This window comes from Loxodonta africana, chromosome 2 (assembly GCF_030014295.1).
Source record: "Loxodonta africana isolate mLoxAfr1 chromosome 2, mLoxAfr1.hap2, whole genome shotgun sequence".
In the NCBI taxonomy this organism is placed as follows: domain Eukaryota; kingdom Metazoa; phylum Chordata; class Mammalia; order Proboscidea; family Elephantidae; genus Loxodonta; species Loxodonta africana.
This window is the reverse complement of record NC_087343.1, coordinates 187,466,102-187,486,570: the sequence shown is the minus strand read 5'-3', so window position 1 is coordinate 187,486,570 and position 20,469 is coordinate 187,466,102. Positions and strand designations below refer to the sequence as shown.

Genomic DNA, 20,469 nt, shown 5'->3' with positions numbered 1-20,469 from the left:
ATGCCACTTCTCAAAAAAAAGATGTGGCAGTCTGCTTCCTTAACGATTACAGCCTTGGAAACCCTATGGGGCAGTTCTATTCTGTCCTATAAGGTCGCTGTGGGTCGGAATTGACTCGATAGCAACGAGTGTGGTTAATACAAGTGACAATGAACAGAGAAAAGTCTGGAAGGAAAAGCTCCAAACTACTGATGCTGGTTACTTACGGCGAGAAGGCAAGGCCAGGGCTGGGAGGGATGGAGTGATCAAAGAAGATGTGAGCCTCATCTCAATGGGTTTAATGTTTTACTTTTTTTTTACACAAAATATATTTATATATTACTTATTTAATAAAAATTGGAAAATCACCATGGGGGGGGGAATCTCAGATATATTGATTGATTGTTACTCACAGCTTAACCTCAAGCTGCTTGACTTTCAGGCCACAAGCATTTCTGTTTTGTATTAATTTTTTCAACTCTATCTGTCATTTCAACTGGCATCAATGATAACAGCAGCAAACACACACACAGCACTTACGATAAACTCACATGTTTTGAATGTTATACACATACTAATGCATTTAATCCACATAACTGCCCTGTGAGGGAGGTACTATTATTATATCCATTTTACAGATGAAGAAAAGAGCAAGAACATAGGGACTAAGTAGTTTACTCAAGGTTACACACCTAGTAAAAAGTACCACGGCAGCAGAGTCTGTGCGCTTATGCTCTGTGGCGTACCTTCTAGATAGGAGGAGCTGGTTGTTGTTATTAGTTGCCATCAAGTTGGCTCTGACTCATAGCAACCCCACGTACAAAAGAACAAACCATTGCCCAGTTTTGCACCAACTTCACGGTTATTGACTGACATGTTTGAGTCCACTGTTGCAGCCACTGCGTATTTTGAGTGCCTTCCAATCTAGAGGGCTCATTTTCCAACACTGTATCAGGCAATATTTGCTTGTAATCATAACGTTTTCATTGGTGGATTTTTAGTACATCGCCAGACCTTTCTTCCTAGTCTCTTTTAGTCTGTAAACTCTGCTGAAACCTGTCTACCATTGGTGACCTTGCTGGTATTGGAAATACTGGCAACACAGCTTCCAGCATCATAGCAACACACCATCACAGTAGAACTAACTGACGGATGGCTGGAGCTTACAAGCAGAATATGGTTGCAGAGGCCTTAACTTGAAGCTGCTTTTGCACTTGATGTTCAGATGGCAGACCTCAGGCATCCATACAAAGAAGGGAGGGGGAGGGGGCTGATGGAGATTCTGCGGAGGTCAACAGTGGCCCTGCTTGGGCACCCCCACCAAGCACCAGATTCTGGAAGGGCAGCAAGGACAAAGGAAGGAGACAAAGCTTTCGTCTCTTATTTGAAAATCAAATTGAGAGGCACATCTCTTCATCTGATCCAAATGCAAACGGAAGGGAGCCAAGGTTCATCCACATTCATTAGGAAATTAACTCCCAACCAGCTATGACTCACAGTATTGCACAGCCCTGCTGGCTAACAGGCGATGCTAATGGGAAGAATGCATTTGACTAAGGCTGGGCAGAGGCTCGTGTGACTTCGGAAAAGATGGAGCATTGCCGATACGTAATTTAGTGCCAAGATCTCTCTAGCTCTTTCTCTTCAAAATGTATCAAAACGGATTCAGTTCTAAAACGTGGCGGCGGGGGGGGGGAATTCACCCAGATTCTGCTTTCTTGGGCTATGGAAGAGTCATTTGAGAATTCCTCCCTGCTTAGATACCAAAGGAGCCCTGGTGGCAAAGTGGTTCAGAGCTTAGCTGCTAATCAAAAGTGGGCAGTTCAAATCCACCAGCCGCTCCTTGGAAACTCTATGGGGCAGTTCTATTCTGTCCTATAAGGTTACTATGAGTCAGAATTGACACGATGGTAATGGATTTTTTTTTTCTTTTGGTGGATACTAAGGAGCTTCTCCATCACAGGTCTCACTTGTAACCTTGGAAATCTGACTAGTCTTTGGGTAGGATTCCCAAGGCCCAGGGTCAGGAATGCTGTCCCCACAATTTGATGACAATTCTGCCAGTACCTCCCTGAACCCAGCAACAGGGAGGCTAAGCATTTTGACATTGTATGTTCAGGGGGTAGCCCCATCACTCTCTTCTGTTCAAAAACATGATAAAAGGAACCCAAGATGAAGACAGGAGAAGAAGCCCCCACTGTATGAATTCAAAAATAAAAAATAAACGAAAGGAAAAGGAAATGGGCAATGGCTCCTGCCACAGCTCCCATCACCCTCTGGACAAATCCAAGCTTCTCCTCACTTGGCACTCAGGTCCCCAGGTTCCAGCCTCCCTCTGCATGGTCACCTCTCACCTTCTCCCAAGCCCTCCAGCCTTCAGCAAAACTATTCCTTAAATGCGCCTCTCTCCCTCTCTGCCTTCCTCTCCTCCCTCTGTCTTATTCTCGTATCTTCTCTCTCCCTCCCTCTTCCTCTCTTTCCTTCTCCTTCTCTCTCTCCCTCGTTCTCCCTCTCACACTTACTCTTTGAACAGCTCTTCCTCACTTCACCTAATAATTCCTGCTAGTCTTATCAGACGGAGCCCTGGTGGCACAAATGTTTAAGTGCTTGTCTGCTAAAGAAAAGGTTGGTGGTTCAAACCCACCCAGCAGCTCTGCAGGAGAAAGCTCTGGCAATCTGCTTCCACAAAGGTTACAGCCAAGAAAACCCTATGGAACAATTCCACTCTCTCATGGGGTTGCTATGAATTGGAATCGACTCGACGGCATCTAAAAGCAGCAAAGTCCTATCAGACTCAGGGCAGGTATCTCCCCTTCCCGGAAGCCCTCTCTGACTCCAGGCCTACCTTCATCCCCAGGCTTCCCTCCTCTCATGAAACATGATTTACACTGCAAGTGTCTTTTTACTTCTCTGTCTCCCCTACTAATCCACAGAGTCCTTGGGAGGTAATGGAATGCAGTAGTTAAGTGTTGAACTTTGCAGCCAAACTACCTGGTTCAAATTCCAGCTTTGCCACTTACTCATGTGCTCTTAGGCAAAATTACTTAATCTCCCTGTGGGACTCAGTTTACTCATCTGAAAAAATGGGGATGATGCCAGTGCCTGCTTCATAAAGCTGTTGTAAGACATGAGTTAATACACAGAAGGAGCTTTAAACAGTTCCTGGCAGTTTGTTGTTGTTGTTAGAGGCCATCAGGTTGATTCTGACTCATGGCGACCTCATGTGTTACAGAGTAGAACTGCTCCATAGGGTTTTCTTGGCTGTAATCTTTTTTTTTTTTAATCTTTACAGAAGCAGATCGCCAGGCCTTGTATTCCAGGTCCTCGCTCTACGAGGCAGAGTGTCTCTCACTTCCCTAAAGGAAATGGACTGAAAGCAAAAGCTCAGTGTCAGGTCACAGGGTGATGCTGCAGAGGCAGGTCTGACCCAGTGAGGACCCTTCTGCTCCTCCTTTCTACCCTGACTATTTACTCATCAGTCCCTGAGCTGGGAGCAGGCTCTGTTCCAGGCACAGGCATACAGAGATGGCTTAAACACCATCCCAGCACGGCAGGGAGACAGCTAAGGAAGGAGGGCTACTGTACAGGGTGCTGAGGGCCTGCAAGAACACCTAGCCCCGTGGGGTCAGGGCAGGTGGGGCAGAGGAATCGGGGCAGGATTCCATGTTAGTAGTAACCATTTCTTGCATCCTTGGTCCTTCTTCTCAGGAGCTCACATGAGGGAACGGCACCTGAAGGTCACAGACGACATTGCTGCCAAACAGTAAAACACCCTCCATTCCCACAATCTCAGTTATGACTCGCTAAACTTAAAGGTGGACACTGTACCAGCAGCAGCAGCAGCAGTAGCTGCACGACAAACCCATCCTGTCACTTTGGGAGGATATGCATTATAAGTAGATCTGGACTCGCTTGCCAGCTGCCAACCAGGGAGCGAGCAGAGGAACTGTGCTCCCGGGATGGGAAGCAGCTGTAAGTTGGACCCACTGATTTTCCCTCTTGGATCCCACTTCCTAATGCACATGGCAAGGACAAGAAAACCTGGCTACTGGGAAATTTTCCTTTTATTCCCACTGAATAGAAAATTCCTACTTCCCTCCCCCCACCCCTAGCCCTATATTCCATCCTTCTGACCCACTTTGCAGTCTCCTGAACACACCATGCTCCCTCATACATCTCTGTCTCCCAATTTATTAGCCTACGTACCACCTTTTTATTCTTCAAAATTCAGCTAAGGGGTCATCTCCTCCAGGAAGCCTTCCTTGACTTCCTTCACCAAGTCAGAATTAAGAGCACTCTTACTTTCTATGCCATCAAACTTATGACAGTACATATCAACAGTTTACATGTAGCTCGCCACTAATGGCTGTAGTTCCTTAGCGGACAGGGACTTTTACTTCAGTAACTCCAGCGCCTACCAGGAAATCAGGCTCAATACATCTTTGTGGTTGGGATGAATGAACAAATGAATAGGATGCTTGGAGGGCATTCAAATAACCAAGAGAGAGGGCAGGTCCTTATAGCTCTCAAATGCTATCCAAGTAGCACAGTGGTGAGACCCGTGGACTCTGGAGCCAAACTGCTTGGGTCTAAATTCTGGTTCTGCCACGTACTAGCTATGAGACCCTGGACAAATTACTTAACCTCTTTAAGAGCCTCTGTTTCTTCACCTTAAAAAAAAAAAAAAATGGAGATAATAAAACTATATGCCCCACAGAGTTGCTATAAGAATTAAATGAGGCAATGTGCCTAAGACACTTAGCACAAAGCATGGTGCATAAAGAGCTCCAATTAAGGGTTAGTGATAATCTTATTATCACTACTATTATTACCAGTGAGCTGTCCTGCCTCCCCTCCCCCCGCAAAAAAAGATGATTTTTCTCTTTAACTTCATATCATTCAAGTCCTATCACTTTCTGTTTCTCTTCTCTGCACAGTTTTAGTAACTGCGTATGTGAGTTAGTTGATGGCATGCGGCTTGGATAATTCAGGATGGAGGAAGGGACCTTAAGTCTCACACTGGAACTTCAGGGAGAATTTCGTAAATGCAGGAATAAAATGACAACTAAGCTGAAAGTGAACCAGCATGACTGTGCTCCCCAGCCCCTCCAAAGTAGGTTAAATGAGTGTCCTAAATCTCCCAGCCCGGTAATAACCATTGCATAAGCAAGCCCTTGCTTCACTGGCATGTTGCTGGGCCCCAGGGGGGTGATAACAAAGTCACACGAGCATGGCTGTTGGTAACCGCCTTCTCCTAAATAGAAAGTGGCAAACTAGCATCTAAAAATGAAAGCAACCTTCTCAGGAGGGAGGAAGGGAAAGGGGCATGGACGGGGAAAGAAAGCATCTTTTCAGAGGAAGGAGAGGTTACTTGTTGCCATAGTCAATCTTGGAAGTGACTTTCTGCTTCAGCTCCTTCAGTTCGTCCTTGGGCAGCGTTCCTGAGAGGAGCTGGGACCGCCACTCCATCAGGTCATACATCATGGACTGCACCTGGAGGAACCGCTCCTTCTTGCTGGCCTGGGAGACAGGAAACCATCCAGAATTACCTGTGCTGAAGGTATCTGGGCTTCCATTTGGCAAATGTTGCCTGAGTCAGATGAGCGCGTTCAGGGGCTATGACTTGAGCCCTTTTTCCCACCCCCTACCCAGCTATGAGGAAACCCTGGTGGCCTAGCGGTTAAGAGCTATGGCTGCTAACCAAAAGGTCAGCAGTTCAAATCCACCAGATGCTCCTTGGAAACTCTATAGGGCAGTTCTATTCTGTCCTATAGGGTCGCTATGAGGCAGAATCGACTCAACAGCAGTGGGTTGTTGTTTGTTGTAGACCCAGCTATGAAGGGGTTGGGTGGCGGTCTTAGTAGTTGACATGTTCCCTGCCCCTGGGGATACAGGGGCTTCCCAAAAACAAAAGTAATAATCCCTATCGCTTCTTGACTGAAGAAAAGGTGGTTTCTGACTTTTATTCAAAAGACAACTTGTTGACCAGGAATGCCATGAACACCTGCTCTAATGCAGGACTCTCGAAGGCTGGGAACCAGGGCCCCTTCTCTCCTGATAGCCAACCAGTTGCCATCAAGTAGATTCCAACTCATGGCACCCCCATGTGTGTCAGAGTAGAACTATGCTCCATAGGATTTCCAATGGCTGACTTTTCAGAAGTAGATCATTTGGCCTTTCTTCTGAGATGACTCTAGGTAGACCTGAACCTCCAACCTTTCCGTTAGAAGCCAAGCATGTTAACTCTCTGCACCACCCAGCAACTCCTCTCTCATGAGAAAGGTCTGCTTTCTAGGGCAGCATTCCCCAAAGTGGGGCTTGTGTACTACTTGTGGGACGCAAGATGGCTTTTGGTGGTACAAAGATATAACGTTCAAAAACACTGACCCATAGAGTGATTCTTTTCCATTCTCCCTCCATGGTTCCGTTTAAGTGAAGGAGAAAGTCTCAGTTTCGTGTTAATATGTCTTTAACACCTCTCCCTCACTTGTTAATTTCCCTTTTTAACAAAGTGAGAAAGAAGGTCTTAGTCTTAATGCTTTTGACAGATATTATAGCAACCATTTAATAACATTGTCTTGTTTTCATTTATTTATTAGAATAATGTTCTTCTACTAGTGCCAAGTGACTTTTGGCTCTTCATTTGGGAAAGTGTGCTATAAAGTTCCTTATGTTAATTGATTTCAGTTTACTAAAAAGCCAATTTAGGCATTAAGTAAGTATATACAGGTGATATGCAGATATGGCAAGAATCATGAAGATGATAGTGGAATAAGGAAGTTTGAGGATCTCTTTACTAGAGTAAAGGGCATGATGAACTTGCTATTCTCAGATTTCTTAAGGGAAAATGCCAAGCTTCCATGACGCATGAGTATGTGGTTACGTTTCAAAAGGAATAGTACCAGTGGAGATCAATAAGAAACCACTTTGGCCCCAAGTTTACTAATTGCCCTTCTAAACTTCCCAAACAACTTTTGAGAAACTTATAGAATTGGGTGTGCCAATTAACATAAATTATGAAATTTCCCAACAGGAGTCAACATTTATGACCATAAAATGTGAGACTACAAAGGGCACATATGTGCTCCTGCACGTGTGCACAGTGCTGTAACGAATATGCAGGAAGAGTTGGTTGACATTTTCACTCTCAGCTTAATGGTTTGTTTAGCTAATTGCTTCCATTAGGAGCTCTGGAAATATCAAAGGAGGATTTAAAATTAGCATTGCTTCAAAACAGAGAAAACACATGCAATATGTAATCTTTGTGTTTCAAGGGTCAAAGCTACCTCTTGGATCTGAGGACAGTAGCCATTAGTTAACTAAATACATGAGAACAGTTATTTCTCAAGGAGTTATCAGCAGACCTCAAATCAGAATCACCTGAGCTTTTTAAAAATGCAGATTACTAAGCCCTGTAAAAGAAAGCTTTTTTTAACAGTTGTCAAGATGATTCTCATGCATGCATAAGTTTGAGAGCTTTTGTACTACCTTAAAAACAGAAATGTTACCCCGGATACTATTTACTATGGCTTTGTCACTAGGGAGCTGTGTGGCTTTGAGCAAGTCACCTAACCTCTCTGTACTTCAATGTCCTCATGCATAATAGTTTGTGGTCTGCTATGTCACCAAAGCCTCCTTTGTATGCCCTATTTAAGGCTAAATTCCGAGCTTGAATCAAATCAAAGAATGCAAGAAGCTTCCACTGCAGGAAGGCAGGGTTTTGTGTCTCACCACATAGAGCTGTTTCCAGATGCTGCCCCATTCCCAAAGTGTTGTTGTCACTTCTTGTGCCAGAGGAATTTCTGCAGGAATGATGTTTTCGGTATTTCTATTTAAAGTGGGAGAGAAAATGGCGTGAAATTGAGACCCAGGTGCTAACAAGATAAAATGTGGGCAAATTTGCATCCGTGGCAGCAGCTAAGAGGGGCCTTGCTGGCATGAGACTAACCCACCTCCAATAAAAACCACACCAAATACATTATGCAAATGCAGGGAACTTCCTTTTTAATGTGCTCCTTCACTAGGGTGGGCCCCTCATGCTCAATATTCAGGATTAATCTACTTTAATACAGTTCAAAGTCATCTGTCAGTGAAAAGTTTCAGTCTCCAAACTTGCTAATACCCCCTTGAATCAGATCTGAACACGAATCAATTTGGATTAGCTCTTCCATCGAGTAAGGGAAGGAGGCATACAAATAAACACAGAGTAGACAGATGAGTTCAGCACCCTGATATGCCAAGTGTGAGTGTCAAAATAAACAGGACAAAGACACCCATATGCCACTGCAGGGCCAAGCGTGTGACGAACGGCAAGTACCTTCTTTTCTCAACTGTCACCTCCTTGATGTGGATAAAGGATTTAGGAAAAATTCCCTGTTGGAAACAAATAAAATAAAATATAAACAAAACCAATGAAAGAATAAGACATATTCCTAAAGAAACTACTGACCCCAGATCTTCATGATTTTTCTAAAAGCTATTGACTGGTAAAATCCTCCAACTTTAAAGGGATAATCCCAGAGTCAGATACAGCAGGGTGGATCCTAAATATACTTGTTAAAGGCTAGCTTCCCCTCCATCAGTTGCTCTAGATCCCACTATAGGCCTAAATCCCGAAGGATGTGCTCCAACCCATTATGAGTGCTCATCCTATCAGGTGGGCAAGAAGGAAGCAGTGCCTGAAAAACTGGAGCCACACTAAGTGAAACAAGGAACTCTGTCCTCGCTCCTCTCCTGTCCCACTACAGGAAAGCAGTCACCCTTCAAGTCATGAACCAGCAGGGCCCCTGGTTACATTTGGGCAAGTTAGAGTTGAGGCTTTTTTCTCCCTGGAATTGCTGTACTGTTCTTTGAGAGCAGAGTAGGGTCACGCCTCCCAACACAGCATGTCAGGAAAGGAGGAAGAAGCTTCTGTCATTTGTTGCTCCATAAGCTTTTTTTAAGCTTAGCTCAGTTAATAAGAGAAGTGCATCAATTACTTAGAACTGCTTTCATGAATTCAACCAGTGTACACTTGGGGACACCCGGTCACTGTGTTAGACACCATGAGAGATAATGAGACGAACACGGCAGGTGCCTGTGCTCATGGAGATCACAGTGTAATGTGGGGTGGGAACAAGTGAACTCCTCCAGGGCAGAGATGGCACTGGTTGATCTTTTCTATATCTACTTCTATGGATACGTAGACAAAGAGATAAATGAATGCCCCAAACAACTCTAAAGGAAGGCAGTAGAAGATAATTCAAAAAAAAAAAAAAAAGCACAATTCCACAGGGACTCAAAGAAGGGAGAAATCATATGTGATTGGGATATCAGGAAAGACTTCAGGGTGAACAAAGCACCAGAGATCCACCTTACAGTCAGGTAAAAGAGCAACATTATTCACAACAGCCAACAGCCACGTGGTAGAAACAACCCAAGTGATCACCAACAGATGAATGGCTTGGATAAATAAAATATGCTACATACATACAACTGAGTATTATTTAGCCCTAAAGAAAAATGAAGTTCTGATACTTGCTTGAAAGCATTATGCTGAGTAAAGTAAGTCAATCACAAAAGGACAAATATTGTATGATACCACTTCTGTGAAATGCCTAGAAGAGGCAAATATGTAGGGGCCAGAGTAGATCAGTGGTTACCAGGAGCTGGAGGGAGTTATTAGCTTAAGGAGCACTGAGTTTCTGTTTAGGGTGATGAAAAAGTTTTGGAAATGAATAGTGGTGATGGTTACGTAACACAGTGATTCTAATTAATCTCACCATATTGTACACTTAAAGTAGAAATGCTTTCTTAAAAAAATATTTTACCCTAATAAAATTAGGAAAGAAAAAAAAATTTTTTTAATTACAGGAGATAAGTAAAAGATGAAGGGAGGTGTGGCGCAGGAAGTACCAAGGTGTAGAGACGAGAAAGCACAGGACACAATGAGGGAGGAATGAGTTTAGTTTGTGGAAGAGCAAAGGCAGGAAAGAATTGCCCATTGGGGTGGCAGGACCATGTAAAGACACCCAGTATTGTCCCAAATAAACACAAATTGACCTTACCTCTAATATTTTGTGCTTTACGAGATGTCCCCTATACCACTCTGCAAAAGAAAAACAAAGAAATATGTCTCTCATTTATACTTATAAGTTTATGGCTGTTTGTTTGGTTTGGTTTTGGTTTGGATTTTGTTTTTTAACTCCTATAAGTTGCTTTAAATATTAGATAGAGATCAAAATCTGGAAGCTTCTGGGCTGGATCTGGCCCTCAGATACATCCTGTTGACCCAATACAATTCTGTTGAACTGGCCACCAACATCTAAGAACATCTAAAAATACAGGGATTTTACATAAGAATCAAATTCCCTCCTTCTTTTGGAAAAATCAGGAGGCCCAACAGTGTTGGGCCAGCACTCCCCCATGGCCACAGTTGGCTAGCAGTGAGAAGCAGCTATTCCCATCAGACAGAGCTAAACCAAAAACCAGCTGCCGGTCACATCAATTCAACTCATGGTGGCCTCATGTGTGTCAAAGAAGAACTGTGCTCCATAGGGTTTTCAATAGCTGCTTTTTCAGAAGTAGATCACCAGGCCTTTCTTTTGCGGTACCTCTGAGTGGACTTGAACCTGACATCTTTCAGTTAGCAGCTGAGCACATTAACTGTTTGCATCACCTAGGAACTCCCTCAGACAGAACCAAACCAACCCCACTGCCATCGAGTTGATTCCGACTCATAGTGACTCTACAGGACAGAGAAGAACTGCCCCGTAGAGTTTCCAAGGAGCGCCTGGTGGTTTTGAACTGCCAACCTTGTGGTTAGCAGCCATAGCACTTAACTACTACGCCACCAGGGTTTCCTCAGACAGAAGAGGGGGCTCCAATTCTTCAACTTCCACCCAGCCCCTTCCCTCACTCATGTTACTTGCCTAGGCCCTGTGGACACACTCTTTCACCTTCTGCCTTAGGGACCTAGAAAGGCTGAGGGATTTTGGCAAATAACCTAAAATAAGACTGACAGTTCTAACAGCAGTAGATGGTGTCTAACATGTGATATGCAAAAGCTAGTCATTACAGAACAGATATGTTCAGAGACAGGTACAAGGACAGAAATTTTAGAAGACTCTTCCCTTTGCAGAAATATCAAAAATGATTCAATTAACAGAAATTCAAATTATACACAGTCCTCTGACAAAATGAGGTTCCGTGTAGCAAGTATTGATGACTATAATGAGTCCACTGGCCTTTGAAATGAATCAAGCACAGTCAAGTAGTGGCATTTGTCATTTTTGTAAATAAAAAGTGTCTGTCAGGAGCCTCATTAACAGACCCTCATTACTGGGCTGACAGACTGTTGTTGAAATATGTTCTCAACACACATACACGCAAGCCCCCAAACAAACGACTTAAAACGCAAAGTCACCCCTCACAGTCATGAGCCAGCTGGCAGATCAGGTCCTAAAGAAAGTTCTTAAGCAACAGGGGCCCACTGTGCCTCCTATTTTAACAAACAGAAAGAGGGAGGAAGGAGAGAGGGAAAATGGAAGGAAGGGAGGGAACACGGAAGGGAGGGAGAGAGGGAAGGTGAAAAAAAAAGAATCTCAGGTTTAGAATAAAGTACCATACTAAGCACTCTTCATATAAAAACCAAAACTCTTTGCCATCGAGTCAATGCCAACTCATAGCAACCCTACAGGACAGAGTAGAACTGCCCCATAGTAGATTCGAACCGTTGACCTTTTGGTTAGCACCTGAGCTCTTAACCACTGTACCACCAGGGCTCTACTCTTTGTATATTAAGCCTTTTAATCTTCATCACAACCATATGAGTCAGGAACTATTACCCCCATTTTATAGATGAGTGGCCTACCTAAGACACAGGGAAGTTAAGTGACTTTCCCAGGGTCACACAGCTAATAAGTGACAATATCAGAATTTGAACATAAGCTGTCATTACATGGTGCTTCCTGTCTAATGGGAGGAAGGAATGTGGTGGTTACCTAGTATTTCCATTCTTCCAACATCTGAATCCCCAAAATTAAATTTCCACTATGGCACTATCTAACTGAATACTTGCTGTGATGGAAAACTTACCACTTCATGAATTATTTGTAATGACTAGTGGTAAAAATGAGCAAGAATTAACACTTTTCTGAGTGCTCCTACGTGCCAGGAACTCTGTTAAAGGGAGCTTGGGGGGAAATTATAAATTAATCTTCACAACAATCATTTAAAGTAGGTACTATTACTGTCTCAAATCTGCGAATGAAATAGGGAGGCACAGAGAGGCTAATCAACTTACTGATGGTCACACAGCTAGGGAATGATGCAGCTGGGATTTAAACCCAAGTATCTAACTCCAGAGACCACATTCTGCAGCACTGTGCTGTAACTACCTCTAACTGTAATTCTGCTCCATCCCACCAAGTAGATACTATAAGAGCATATTTGTAACATTATCACTGTTGTTGTTGTTAGGTGCCATTGGAGTAGATTTGACTCACAGCAACTCCATGTGACAGTGTAGAACTGACCCATAGAGTTTTCCAGGTGGTGATCTTTACAGGAGCAGATCACTGGGTCTTTCTTCTGAGGAGCCACTGGGTGATTTCAAAATGACAACTTTTCGGGTGGCAGCTGACCACTTAACCATTGAGCAACAAGCGTTCTTTAATATTATTATTAGCTACTGATCACTGATCATTGATGCATGCAAAACTGTATGTAAAGTGTTGTATATGCATTCTCTCATTTAATCCTTATATCAACATTGTGAGCTAAGCATTATCATTCCCATTTTACAGATGAGGAAACAGATTTTTTCAGTTGAGGTACTGGACCAATGGTACATACTAGGGTTCAAGTCCAAGTCTGTGTGACTTCAAAGTTAGCACACAAAGCTGTTAGACTACATTGTTCCCAATGCAATGGTTATATCATGAATACAGGTATAGCTCTCTTGGGTGCAGTCATCTGCACCTACTTGCTAGCCAAGGCCACCAAAATCCACCAGAAAACGATTGGAGGTACCAATAGTCCCTACCCAAAGCTCGTGTCTACATCTATCTCTCCATGATGGAGGCTCCATCGGGGTCCAGGGTCCAGGCTACCTGAGTTCAGGGTCTTTGCCTGTTCTGACCCTTGAGATTCAGTTACTCCTGCACACCCTGGAGGTTTCCTGATTCTCAGAGCTTCAGCCACAGGAAACCGACTCTTGCACCTGGCATTCACATTCTGGCTCTCAGACTCAAGTTCAACAAGCATTGACTGAGCACCTACTTTGTACATGGCACTGGGCTAGATGCTTTCAGAAATAAGTCCCCAGTGATCCTCTCACTGAATCTTTGGGAAGGGTTTATCACCACCTCCACATGCTAGATGATGATGACACTGAGAAGCAAGCAGGTGAGGAAGAAATCCCAACATTCAGCAGTGAAGCGGGAGAACCAGGATCCATACCCATCAAATGCATCGGCACTATCCTGAGGACTTTTTCTGACTTCCTCACTCTTGTTGGGTCATTGACCTCTGTCCTCTGATATCAGCTCCCTAATCCAGTCACTGGTCAGCTACATCCAGCTGCATTCCAAGATCTACCCAGGCAGATAACAGCAGTTGGCACACAGGCAAAATCCCAGGACAATGGGTGCCATGATCAAAAGCAAGCTTAGTGTAACACAGTGTTTACTATACCCAAGGACTTGCCCTAGCTCAGTACCCTTTTGAATTAAGTAATAGCCAGTTGCCATTGAATTGATTCTAACTCATGGCAACCCCATGCGTATCAGAGAGAACTGTGCTCCACAGGGTTTCCAATGGCTGATTTTCTGGTGCAAATGGCTTTCTCTTGACTACTAACCTAAGGTTGGCAGTTCGAATCCATTCATCAGTGCTGCAGAGGAAAGGCCTAGCAATTTGCTTCCATAAAGTTTACAGCCAAGAAAACCTGATGGAACAGCTCCACTCTGTAACTTATGGGGTTGCCATTAGCTGAAATTGACTCAATGGCAATGGATTTTTAACAGGTATCCATGTAATAGCTCCTTTAAAAAAAAAAAAAAAAACAGAGAACTCTTAAGGTATATTCTGTGGGAAGATGAGAAAAAGGAAATTCTTTACCATTCTTTTGGAAAATTATGAAGAGTCAATTACTCAAATTGTCCTCCCCACCCACTTCACAAACACCTAAATGAAAGGCATCTAAATTCTAAAGTCACTGGAATGGAGAAAATAAAAGATTTAAAATACCCCAGAACATCTAAAAAGAATCCAGCACCTAGCAATCTAGTCCCCTGTCTGTCAGTCCAAGCAGGATCTTTGGACATGTCACTTAGCCCTCACTGTTTTCACTGTAAAATGAGAAAAATAACATATAGTCCGGCTGGGTTATTGTGAGAACTATTTATTAAACATGATTATGAAAGTATACACATCTGGTAAAAGTACAGAACCTTGGATGGGAAGAAAACGTATCAACTTCAGGATGAATGTTACCTACACTATGGACAAAAGGAAACATAATGGAATAGGAGAGAGGTTAAAAAGGGAATTTTAAATTTATTCAATGGAGAAAAAAATAGTCTTTTCAATAAATGGTGCTGGGACAACAGGATCTCCACATGGAAAAGAATGAGACTAGACATGTATCACTTATATCATATATAAAAATCAACTCAAAATGGGCCAGTAACTTAAATCATAAAACTTTTAAAAGAAAACATAGGGATAAATCCTCATGACCTTGGATTTGGCAATGGATTCCTAGATATAAAACCAAAAGTACGAGCAACAAAAGAAAAAATAGATAACTTGGACTTCATTAAAATAATGTCAAAGGACATTATCAAGAAAGTGAAAAGACAAGCCACAGAATGTGAAAAAAAATTTGGAAATCACATATCTGATAACAGTTTAATATTGTGATATATAAAGAAGCCTACAACTCAACAACAAAAAGACAAGCAACCCAATTAAAAAATGAGCAAAGGACTTGAACAGACATTTTTTCAAAGAAGATATACAAATGGCCAAAAAACCCTTGAAAAAATGCTCAACATCATTAATCATTAGGAAAATGCAAATCAAAACCACAATGAGATACTACTTCACACCCACTAGGATGGCTATTATTTTTAAAATGGAAAATAACAAGTGTTGACAAGAATGTGGAGAAACTGGAACTCTTGTGCATTGCTGGTGGGGATGTAAAATGGTACAGCCACCATGGAAAACAGTTTTGCAGTTCCTCAAAAAGTTAAACATTTAATTACTATATAACCCAACAATTTCACTCCTAGGTATATGCCCAAAAGAACTGAAAGCAGGGACTCAGATACTTGTACACCAATGTTCATTGCAGCATTATTCACAACAGCTAACAGGTCGAAAGAACCCAAGTGTCCATCAACGGATGAATGAATAAACAAAATGCAATGTATACATACAATGGAGCATTGCAGTGAGGTTCTGATACATGTTAAGACATGGATGAGCCTTGAAAACATTATGTTAAGCGAAAGGAGTCAGACACAAAAGGGCAAATATTACATGATCTCACTTACATGAAATATCTAGAATAGGCAAATACATAGAGACAGAAAGTAGATTATAGGCTATGAGGGTCTAGGGAAAGGGAGACTAGGGAGTTATTGCTTAATGGGTCCAGAGTTTCAGTTCAGAGTGATGAAGAGGTTTTACAACTAGATAGTGGTGATGCTTTGCACAACATTAATTAATAATGTAATTAATGTCATTGAGTTGTACACTTAAAAATGGTTGGTTAAAATGGCAAATTTAAGTTATACATACTTTACGACAATAATTTTTTTTTTTAAGGGGAAGGTTTCAACCGCATCTGAAATGTTTATTCCTTTTTAAAAAATTGTCTGAAGCACACGTGGCAAATGTTAATATTTACATGAGTGGTGGGTGCCTGGGTGTACTTTCACTTTTCTGTATGACTGAAATACATAATATTAAGATCCAACAGAAGCTGGTACATATCAGTATTTAAGAATGTGAGCTCTGGAATAAAAACCTGAGTTTGAATGAAAATGTGCAACTAACTGTCTGTGTGATCTTGGGCAAGTTACTGTGCTTCTCTGAGTCTCATCGTCTGTAAAACAGGAATAATAACAGTGCCTGTCTCACGAGGCTTGGAGCCCTCGTAGCTCAGTGGTTAAGAGCTTGGCTGCTAACCAAAAGGTTGGCAGTTCGAATCTACCAGCTGCTCCTGGGAAATCCCATGGGACAGTTTTGCTCTGTCCTATAGGGTCACTATGAGTTAGAATTGACTTGGCAGCAGTAGGTTTGGTTTCTTCATGAGACTTAAATTAGATAAGAAATTCAGAGAGCTTGTCCGCTGTCTGGCATATGGTAAGTGTTTAAAAAAAAATACAATAATAATGAAAAACAAGGCATATTTTATATTTTACTTCGAAGACCTACAGATTTGGAATATCATGTTGTTTTTCTTTTTTCAGTGAAGTAATTTCAACATATTTCCATAACAACAAAGCAAATGAGACAAACTTCAGATTCAACATAATGGAACTTTACCGACTTTTCAGCTTCACCCTCATTCAGAAGGGAAGAAAACATCACGTACAAACTCCCAGTCATGGAATAGCACTACTTAAGAAAACGGAGTCCTTTTTACACCGACCTGTCTCTAGTGCAGGCCCAAACAAAGGCCCATTTCCCTACAAAGTGGTGCTTTCAACAGATTCCCTGTTAAGTGCTCATAATGGCTCCTCTTATCCTAAAAGCAAGGAACCTGGATGGGTCAAGATCACCCTTGATGAAGTTGCTGGTATGGAAGCTGCTACATAGGTCTGGGGGTACCCACCTCTGCAAGTGGCAGATTCAAAAACTCATTGTATGGAGCTCTTTGTAGCCAAAGCAACAATGAGATACTGTAATGTGCCAACTTAGAAAGAGCTCCAGATATTTTTAAGTGAGAAGAACAAGTGTCAGGATGGTATGCCCTGTATAGTCCCATTTCTAGAAACAAAAAAAACAAAAGGAGCAACAAAACTATGACTGACTTTTAAAAAGCAGAAGATCCTTTATCAACCTCCTCCTCTGATTTTATTTTACTGATTAGTGAAACCCAATACCTTCTTGGGAACCACAATCTAGAAATCCCACTGTCTTCCCCACTAAAGTTGGGTGGAATGGCCTGGACAGGCACGTGTATCAGTAGGTGGAACAGGACTTTTCTTGTTGTTCCAGAAAGGAAGAGTCAGGTAGAAAATAACTGAGGGTGGGGCAGACTGCACCCACTCAAGAAGCAGCTAAACAAGTTCTGCTACCCCCAAAGAGCATCCCCCCACCCATTGCAGCCTCTGGGATCAGAAAAGAGAGAGGGAGACAGAGGGGTCTTTGGAGGCGGGAGTTGTTGCCTTTGGAGGGCATGGTACAGCTCTCACTATCCCAGTACCACCCTGAAGCATGGGGTACATTCCAGGAGATTCACCCAGAGATTTGGGGGGCATCTGGCATCTCATTCCTCAGCTAGACAGCTATTTGTACAGGGGACTGGCTGATCTTCGAGTTTATTGGAGTGAGGGAGATAGAATTGGAGAGTACCCCAAACCTCCTTCCTCCCCCAGCCTAGTTTAAGCTGAAGGAAGGAAATAAGGAGGTATGAGCATTAAACTGGATCTGGGATTAAAGTCTTTTTTGAGATGCCATTAAGGATCTAGAAAGATTTCAATCAAATATGACTGAAAGAAGCGGTTGGGAAAAAAATGGTGCTGTATTTTCGGGTTTTAGTTTTTAGTGTTTTGCCACCATGAGAAGTTCTGACTACTCGATAAACACTTCCATGTTTTTATGCAAATAATGCATGTGTTATCTGTTGTTGATTTGTTATTTGTTTGTTTTGCCAACCACGCCCTCCCTCTCTCCCAGGTATTTTTGTAAGCATTATGCCAATTTTTTTTACATGTAAAAAAAATCTGCATGGCGCTTTTACAAAATACCTGGGGGTCGGGGGGTTGCAGCTGGCAAAAAGCATAGGATGCATGCATTATTTGCAGAAAAATGTGGTACATGTCTTTTTCACATCTAAAATCAGGATATGGACTATTTATGTTCCCTCTGGGTAGAATTGGCAGACTAAGAAATGTAATATGGACAGAAAAATAAATATTGGGATATCTAGGTCCCAGTAAATACAAGGTACATGGGTGGTGCAAATGGGTTGCACTCAATTACTAACCTAAATGTTGGTGGTTTGAACAAACCAGCGGTACCTTGAAAGGAAGGCCTGCCAATCTGTGTCCGTAAAGATCACAACCAAGAAAATCCTATGGAGCGCAGTTCTACTCTAACACATGGGGTTACCACGAGTCAGAATCAACTCCACAGCAATGGATTTTTAAGGACTAGCAGTGGATACTCTTCTGAACTGTTTGAGTTTTTATCATAACAATATATTATTCTTATAATGAAAATTTGATCAAAATATTTGAGCTCTCTTAAAAAGGAATTCATTCATGTCTAAGGTTACAGGCCCGGATTTCTTCCTACATTTATCCAGTTGTATAAATGTAGCAGATAGACGAGGCAGGGGTAACCTCACTGATTCTAGACAATCAAGGGGTTAATTTTTCAAGGTTCCCAGGGCCATAATGTAAAGATACATACCTAACAGTGTAGACATAGCTCTAAAGCAATGGGGGGAGGCATGGAATTCACCAACACAGAGCACCTTCTCTGAGCCAGGCCTGGTACTAGACATTTGTTTCATTCTATCCTCATAACAGGCCCAGGAAGCAAGATGATAATAACCCATTGAGAAAACTAAAGCCTATCTGCCCAACAGCACACAGCTAATAAGTAGTGGAAACAGGGAATAACTTTCTAATTCAAAATCCCATGCTCTTTCCCCCTCTTCTTTTTTTTTTTTTATTTAAAAATTATTTGAAAAAACCAAGAATAAAATAGTAATCATTCACCTTCCTACCACCCAGAATTAACCATTTATAGCCCTGGTGGTGCAATGGTTAAGTGCTCAGTTGCTAACCAAAAGGTTAGTGGTTTGAACCCACTCAGTGGCTCCGAGTGACAAAGACATGATGATCTGCTTCCGTCCATAAACATTACAGCCTGGAAAACTCAATGGCGCAGTTCTACCCTGTCACAGGGGGTCATTATGAGTTGGAATTGACTCAATGACACCTAACAACAACAACAACATCTGGGCAAATACACTTCCAATCTTCAAGACTGTATTATTTTTGTCTAAAATTGATATGTAATATTCTAAAAAATTCAAACTAAGCAGAAAAGTACAAAGATATAAAAGAATCATCCTGAATCCCATTACCCACAAAAAAATTTATTTCATTCCAGTCAAGGTTTCATTTATATTTATACACATAGAATGTCAGATAGATAAATAGATAAAATATTATTTTTAAAATACTCTCATAAAAATAAACATATATTGAAGACCCTATGTGAATAAAAATCTCTAATCTTATTCGTATCTAACAGAAGAGAAATCAAAGTGAAATTGAAGGAAATGTTAAACTTCATTTAAATGCTTCTTCATTACAAGTATAAGGGTTTCTAAAAACTCTAAAAATGCACATGTTTATGAAAAGCATTGAAAGACTGGCTTGGTTATGTTTTTTCAACTACATGTGTTATTTTTAAATCATATTGATTGACATTCTGTTGTGAAACTGATGTCATAGAGTTAATCTACTTTTTCTATCCTCCTCCCCACTTCCCAACTTTATTAGATTTTTTTTTTTATGTTGTTCAGGTACCTAACAATAAGTTTCTTTTTGGTAACCATAAACATCATGATTTTTTAATACTACTTTTTGTAAATTGATTTAACGGGACTCAACGCTCGCCACTATTGCCTTTGGTCACAGCTTTTCAATTTCCGTTGTTGTTGTTATTAGGTGTTCTCATGTCTGTTCTGACCCATAGCGACCCTATGCAACAACAGAATGATTCTACATTCTTTTATTTTGATTCATCTCTTAGTTGGTGGGATTTTATTTCTCAAGAAGTTCTCTACAAGAGGGTTTCATGGACACACCCATGTTCTTTCTACTATACCATTTTGACTAATTTTGACTAACACTGTGATTTTCACATTTTTTATATTTTCAGAGGAACCTTTTTTTGCTTTTTTTTTTCCCCCTGTCATAAGAATCACAGGCAGAACCCCCGTTCTACACAGCAGACAAACCATATCTGGCCTCAGACCCCTCCACAGCTTCCTCTCCTGTAGCTGTTCAAGGTCCTGTGGCCTCAGAGAAAATTTAAAACCAGTTGCCATCCAGTCAATTCCAATTCATGGCGACCCCATGTGTGTCAGAGTAGATGTGCACCATAAGGTTTTCAATGGCTGATTTTTCAGAAGTAGATCACCAGGCCTTTCTTCTGAGACACGTCTAAGTGGGTTCAAACCTCCAACCTTTCAGTTAACAGCTAAGTGTCTTAACGATTTACACCACCCAGGGACTCCCAGGGAACCTCAGA

General features: G+C 41.8%; 1 protein-coding gene across 3 annotated transcripts in view; it reads right to left on the bottom strand.

Annotated features, from left to right (window-relative positions):
- DOCK2 (dedicator of cytokinesis 2) overlaps positions 1-20,469 on the bottom strand; it is a 558,619-nt gene that overhangs the window by 512,009 nt on the left and 26,141 nt on the right. For 2 of the 3 annotated variants that reach the window (XM_010592406.3, XM_064279098.1), the window contains exons 3-6: positions 10,026-10,066; positions 8,297-8,352; positions 7,711-7,807; positions 5,351-5,499 (exon numbers count right to left, since the gene is read on the bottom strand). In XM_010592406.3, the coding sequence (XP_010590708.1) occupies positions 5,351-5,499; positions 7,711-7,807; positions 8,297-8,352; positions 10,026-10,066 (343 nt within the window). Of the gene's footprint in view, positions 1-5,350; positions 5,500-6,366; positions 6,479-7,710; positions 7,808-8,296; positions 8,353-10,025; positions 10,067-20,469 lie in introns of those variants that run through there. The other variant, XM_023551366.2, reaches the window with a different exon arrangement.